Raw genomic sequence first — 7,425 nt, forward strand, 5'->3', positions numbered from 1 at the left:
GTTTCAGAATTGATCTGCCCAGTTATACAATTATGCATTCCCACTGTTCTTTGCTGATTCGAATTGCATCTGCACTGGAAATGGATTAAAGAGTGTGACTAGGGTCTGCCATCATGAATGTTTACGCGGAACCACCCCAACTCATTGTGCTACTCATTTCAACAAATAAAGTGCAGAATCTTAGCAGAAATAGTCTGGGGATGACTCTTTGAACATGCTTGCAGTACAGTGGCAGATATACATGCTCCGGATCCCATTGTGTATAAGAGCTGATATTTTGCAACTGTGACTCTACTTTCCATCCCATTGAAGTGTAAAGATGGTAACTTATAGCTGCATGTTTTCTATCCAAACTTGGTATACAATGCATTGATAGAAGTCCTTGTCTTATGTTCACTGAAGATTAGATTTTAGATCAATACTTGTCACATCAGACCACCAAAAAAGTTTGATTAGCCAAGACGCTTTTGGTTCACATGGTTTCAGCCAACTAGATTTGGTTGCAATCGCCTTAAACTATGTATAGTTACCTCCCTTTCAGAAACTGTAACAGTTGTATTTCAGTGTTATTGGTGTCGCATAGGCCTCAGATATACATGGGGAGGGGCAAAGAAGTCTTGAGGATTCGTTGTTTAGGATGAACTGAACTGAACTATACATGCTATCCCAGCCCTTCTGTCCATTAATTTTTGTTGTTTATTATCACACAGGAAGGACATGTACAGACCAGGTTGATGTGTGTTCATCTGAACCGTGTACAAACGGTGGAACCTGTGTCGAGAGTTTGGGACATTTTACCTGCCTCTGTCCTCCAGCATTCGCAGGGCTTCAGTGTGAGAGACCACAGCTGTGCCTGTATCCACTTCAGGTGCGCCAGTTCTGTTTCATAATTACCTCCATGAAACTGGAGGTATTGTTTTTGGCGCGTCTGTGTGTCTGTCTGTGTGTTTGTGTTTCCACACATTTGTAGTCAGCATAACTTCATAACGCCTTTATGGATTCTGATGATATTTGGTATGCTGGTAAGTCTTAGGAAGACAAAGGTCAAGGTCAAATATGGGCCTTCTGGTGGCTGACCTTGGTACTGCAGCAGAACTTCTGGTTTTTGTATCTTTCGTCCTGAACATGCTATGGTCTTGATTTTTTGGTGACCTACATGCTAGTACAGACCCACACCATACATTGTAGCTGCTTCACCATGATTGGCCAAACCCTTCTGACGAAGACAATTATGTTCATGTTCATGCATGTTAAATTGTTTGTTTGTTTGCAGGACCCATGTCAGAATGGTGCAGTATGTTTCCCTCTGCCAGGAGGAGCAGGTACAAGATGTGTGTGTCTGACTGGTTTTACTGGAGACCTGTGTCAAATTGATATAGATGACTGCCAAAATGACCCCTGTGGACTGCATGGTAAGAGTACAAATTATCTGTTAAACAGTCAAGAATTCTGACTTGCTCCCCTGCCCTATGTAGCTTTTATGTCAGATTGTCTCATGAAAGCAGGGTTCAAAAACCTTTTTATACTGGTCAACCTAAGCCAGATTTAGCCAGGCTATCCATCCCTGTTTTTTTTTTGACAAAAAATTATCAACATCTAATGTTCTAAAAATTGTTGAGTTTCTCTTGCTGTGTTGGAACAAAGTGTATGCGAATATCTGACTGCTGTCTACATGTAGGGCGCTGTGTGGATGGAGTAAACTCCTACAGCTGTAGCTGTGATGTGGGCTATCAGGGACAGCACTGTCAGGAACAGCTTCAGCTGTGTCATCCAAACCCCTGCAGAAATAATGGATTCTGCTGTGCATATGGCCAACCATGTGGACAGCATTTGCAACCTGGTAACTGATCATTTCATTTCATTTTTTATTTATTTACCCAATGTTTACAATGTATGCGATGCCTCCTGCAATTAATTCTTGTGTGAGTATATATTGAGTGTGCAATACATGACAACTGAGTTGGTGTACTGCCACATATCATTTCCTAATGTATTAATGAAAAGAATTCTTTAAATGTAATATTAAAAGTAACTTAATTGTAAGTGTTAATATCAACTTTAGGAATACATGGGAAAAACTCTCAAATTGGCATTCTTATAATTATAATTAAGGGTCTTGCATGAGTACATGTGTAATATGTGTATTCAAAAGATCAGATATTTCACAGCTGTCATGTTCTAGCCAGCCTAATTTTTGCCCATCATCTCAATTTTGTTTGAGGTAACATCATGTCAAGTGCCAAAAACATTCCTCAGGAGGTCTGTGAGCATGCCACTCCTGGGAAAATTCTGAAATCTTGACCCTCTGAAATGCTATTTCCTGCATTTTTTGCTGATAGACTAAGCTTAGTTGAATGACAATGTCTTTCCATATCTTTATTTTTTTTGTCTGTCATGAGTTCATACTTTACAAAGTGTACTAAAATAATGTAAATGCAGGGCTCAAAATTAATTTTTGGGAATAGGTGCACTGGTGCACCCAACTTTATTAGGTGCACAAAAAATTTTTGGGAACACCATTTAAAACAAAACCTATGTACAGATCTTACTGCTCCTCTTCTGATCTTCAATCTGAAATGGGAGCTAACTTCAAAATCTTACACAAGTATTACAACAAAGATTTTATTCTTTGTCAGACACTTAGATGCCAAGAATATCCCGTATACTATCATACATGTATGATATGCACAAAAATACCTACAAAAATATTTGCGTGCACCAGTGCACCCAAAGAAAAAAACTGGGGGCATAGCTCCAATTTTGGGTTCACTAAGGTGCACATGCACACAGTATTTCCAGCCCTGAAATGTTACACACATTTTGTAATTCTTTTTTGACAAAATGCTGATGGATGTCTTGTGTGTGATATAAGAGTTGGTTTTGTTTGCAGGAGAGAGAGAATGTTACTGTACCAATGGCTACACAGGACAGTTGTGTCAGGTGGAGCTGGATGAATGTAGTCAGCCTGATGTTCACCCTCCCTGTTTGAATGATGGTTTGTGTCTTGATGCTGTAGGTAAGATATCACTCTAAGACTTGTGATGTAAGACTTCATGTAGAAATGCATATAACATCCGTGTCCATAATATCACCAGGGTCCATAATATCGCCACCTCGAGAAATAGTGTGCTTTAAGATATTTTTACTGCAACATACCGTAGGTATGTACATTTGAGGTGTGCAGGAGTGCGTACCAAAAGAATGTTGCAGTAAAAATATCTTAAAACACACTATTTCTCAAGGTGGCGATATTATGGTCCCTGGTGATATGGACACGGATGTTACATGTAATACAAAATAATCTGAAAAAGGTCTCTACATGATTGTATGTACTAGTAACAAAGTCAGATGTTGCATCCAACATTTGCTGTTTTTCAGGTCTAGGAGCATCCAGATGTGAATAAGTCTGTAAAGACTATAACCTTATGGTGTACATGTTTGTGAAAGAAGCCTTGGTATAGTGTAGAAATGCTCCTCATCTTATTGAAAAAATGTTCTTCCTTTTATGTATCTGCATCATCATTCTGTATTGCTGGTATAACTGCCCTTCAATGTAACAAACCCGATCCAGCTTCGCAAGTGTGGAGGCAGCTGGCTTCATTACACCAAATGACTTGTTACACCTTTGAACATCTAACTCTAAACATTGTTTAAAGCTATCTAATGATAATACCCCTACTGTATGTAAGATGATATTGTGTTGCATATTAGTTATAGGAGAATAACCAGGTGACTGTACGTCTCTTGCAGGTGACTACACCTGCCTGTGTGCAGCAGGGTATACAGGTGCCAGGTGTGAGGTCCCTGCTCCATGTGCCATACAGCCATGTGGAACAGGACAGTGTGTGGAGTCAGCAACATCCTACTCCTGCATCTGTCCTCCTCATCTCACAGGACAGCACTGTCAGACACTGCTGCATCCATGTAACACAACAGACAGCCCGTGTGGACAAACTGGACAGTGCCTTTATCATGGGCAGTCCTTCAGATGTGTTTGTTCAGCTGGTTATACAGGACAACACTGTGATGTACCCATCCCTACAGTAACACTGTCCACCTCAACTACACCTGGAATCCAGGATCATACAACAGTTACTGTTTTACCACTGCACACATCTGAACCGACACAGGCGGTGTCCCTGGCACCACCTGCAGCATGTGACAGCCTGCCCTGTCAGCATGGTGGCAGTTGTTATGAAGACAGTCTGGGCTGGTTCTGTAGGTGTTTAGAAGGGTGGCAGGGACAGATGTGTGAGCTGGACACGTCTGTGTGTGATCCAGACCCGTGTGTTCAAGGCTTCTGCTTCCCTCTGAATGGAGCTGCATTTTGTGACTGTTTCTATGGCTTTACCGGGGACAGGTGTGATGTCCTGATTGTTGACTGTGACCCTGACCCCTGTGTCTATGGTCAGTGTTCCATAGGTGAACATGGGTCTTACCAGTGTGAGTGTGAACCAGGCTATTTTGGTGTGAACTGCTCAGAAGTTGTTCCTGCTTGTGCCAGCCAGCCTTGTCTGAATGGAGGCACTTGTGTGGACAACAATGCAGGCTTCAACTGTTCTTGTGCTGATGGTAAGTCTGTTTCTTACTTAGGCATGTATGTATCTAGCCTGGGTTCCATCCTGGTTAGTTTACGTCCGCTCCTACAGTCGGTTATAGGAGCGACTGTAGGAGCGGACGTAAACTAACCAGGATGGAACCCAGGCTAGCATGTATCTACAGTCCCTTTCTCAATTTTCTATAATTATGATATTATTTGGGAATTTAAAATGATGATAAACAGATTCTGAGCAGCTTTGCACTTCCACATGACAATCTGTGGCCAGTTTGCATTACTGGTACAAATGTATCTGAAATATTTGTTCAACTTGGTACAGTATATTAAATTGTATGGATCTAAATTGGTTTGCTTGTGTATACTGGCACATACTTGTAGATTAATCTATATTGCTAGTTGAACATGGCACAGAAGTCAATACATGTACTATACAAATTGTTGCCCTAGGAAATCAACTGTTTACTGTGAGATTCTGAAGGGTAATATTCAGTCTGTATTTATTGCTTGCAAATCTCATCCTCTACCTTGAAAACTTTCAATTGCATGTTGACTGTTATGTCCAAGAAATTTTAAATTGATCATAGTAATAGATAATACTATCCAAGTCAGTCAGTAATAAATTGTATCGTAAGTCAGTCATTGAATTCTGCACTCTGTTGAAGCTTAAACATACCGGTAAGGTGAATTCAACAAAATCCGACTGGATTCAATCATACCACTGACAGTTACTCTTAGACTATTCTCTGAAGACCCATTACTAACCTCTAGATCAGAGTTCTCTTTTAATGATATGAATCTTTATTGCATGTTCTTGCCCAGACAGGCTAAATGCAAGAGGACATGTAGTATGCAAAACATGAGTATTACATACTGGGACACTATATTCTAATGCTAATTGCTAGGAATTTATACATTATAACAATACTATATACTACCTATCATCTACTGTTAGTTGCCCTTTCTTCTCTCTTTTTGAAACATTAGAAAGAAACATAATTGCATAGTTTTTCTGCTATACATTCGTTCTTGCATGACATCAAGTGTTTAAATGTGTCCTGCTTTGACATTTTCTTTCATATCTTGTCTAAATGTAAAATATCGAATAGTTCTTGGCGTTCATCTTTATATAATGTACAGTCAAGTAGAAAGTGTATCTCGTTTTCAACATATAATTTTCAACATTTAACATGAACATTCAACAGGTTCATTTTGATTGAAAGTGATTAAACTTTAAAGCATGCATATATGATTGTGCACTGATCTTTGATGACGTACAGTAACTGATGATCAACTTTTCTGCAGCTTGGTTGACTCCTCAGTCATCACGTACACAGACCAAATAAGTGCAAATCATCTCATCCCTGATCAGATCATGGTAGTCAGGTGAAGTGACTATTGAACGTCTGTCAGTTGTTTTGTCAAGCCTACAATATGGTCCTGCATGTACAGCAAGATGAACTACTGTCCTCATATTGCTGCATGAATCTCACTTCCATCACACTATTTGTTTTGAATAGTTTCACTCCATCACATACGCATGTTATAAAGGCTGCGATGCATGCCACACGGTGCTCACTGTTGTTGGTGTTCGGTGGTTATTTTGTCTTCACAATTAATGTCGCTTAGTCTACATGTAGGTCTGACACAAGCATGTCAACAGCTGTAACCACAAAACTGGACCTTTGACTTCATAAATTGAATATATGATAATTCACAAAGTATGTGACAGTGTATGTATCTGTTCCTGTAGGTTTCCTGGGTGATGTGTGTGAGGTTGAAGACAGGTGTGCCCAGATGACCTGTCAAAATGGTGGAACCTGCATAATGAGTGCAATGGAGTCAAGGTCTGATTGTACTTATTCTGACCTCATTTCAAAATTACATTTAACTATTTTGCCCTAGCCTGGATCTATTGCCTGTAATAATTTTATATCTTGCAAAACGTAAGATGTCACAAATAACTTTGTAAGCAGGTACTAGTAACTAAATCATGATATGATGGTGTTACCCTACCAATCCTCGTTCCAGATCACAGTTCCTATTCCAGATGACAACGCAATTACGACCAGCGAAGCCAGAGCATAGAGACGACTGAGTGTATTCTTTGTTCTCTCAAAACCAACTGCGCAGTACGCATGCGTGCATCGGATCAAACCATTATCCTAAAGGGGGTTATTTCTACATGGCAACACACGCCCCCCCTGGCTGAGATGTCGTCCCGACATTTGACTATACTATTGAACTGTTGTAAATAACACATAGAACTGTTAAACTGGGAACTTGATACTATAAGGTAACTCATTTCCTCCAGCTACAGGCATCATGAAATGTTAAACTTAGGGAATAACAATGTAACTAAGAGTATAAATAATAATAAACATTAGCATCTACCCTACAGTTAGTCCCTCTACCCTCATGCTCCTTGTCTTCAATCCCAAACATAAGGTCCACTGGCAGTCGGGGGTGATGTCCATACAACAGGAAGTGGGGAGAGTAACCGGTGCTCTCATGTCGGGTGCAGTTGTACGCATGAACCACCTTGTTAAGAGACGCCTTCCAATCTGTCTTCTGGGATTCTGGGAGAGCACGTAACATCGCTAGCAAAGTCCGATTAAACCTCTCCACTTGACCGTTTCCCTGGGGGTGATAGGGAGTTGTTCTCGAGGGCGACACTCCACTCAGCTGATGTAGGCGTTGAAACAACCTGTTTTCAAACTCCGCTCCTTGATCATGGTGAATCTTGAGAGGATACCCAAATCTAGGAATGAAGTCATTGAAGAGCTTCTCTGCTGCTGTTCTCCCTGCCTTATTCCTGGTGGCATATGCTTGAGCAAACCGTGTGAAATGGTCCACAACCACCAGAATGT

The 7,425-nt window shown here is 40.5% G+C and overlaps 1 protein-coding gene across 1 annotated transcript in view; it reads left to right on the forward strand.

Moving 5' to 3' along the window:
• LOC109473286 (fibropellin-1-like) overlaps window positions 1–7,425 on the forward strand; it is a 41,982-nt gene that overhangs the window by 10,980 nt on the left and 23,577 nt on the right. Inside the window, exons 8-13 of the mRNA XM_019773164.1 lie at window positions 711–868; window positions 1,274–1,412; window positions 1,679–1,840; window positions 2,891–3,016; window positions 3,751–4,572; window positions 6,309–6,402. Of these exons, the coding sequence (XP_019628723.1) occupies window positions 711–868; window positions 1,274–1,412; window positions 1,679–1,840; window positions 2,891–3,016; window positions 3,751–4,572; window positions 6,309–6,402 (1,501 nt within the window). The remainder of the gene's footprint in view (window positions 1–710; window positions 869–1,273; window positions 1,413–1,678; window positions 1,841–2,890; window positions 3,017–3,750; window positions 4,573–6,308; window positions 6,403–7,425) is intronic.

This window comes from Branchiostoma belcheri, unplaced genomic scaffold, assembly GCF_001625305.1.
Source record: "Branchiostoma belcheri isolate BF01 breed outbred unplaced genomic scaffold, Haploidv18h27 scaffold100, whole genome shotgun sequence".
Classification (NCBI taxonomy): Eukaryota; Metazoa; Chordata; class Leptocardii; order Amphioxiformes; family Branchiostomatidae; genus Branchiostoma; species Branchiostoma belcheri.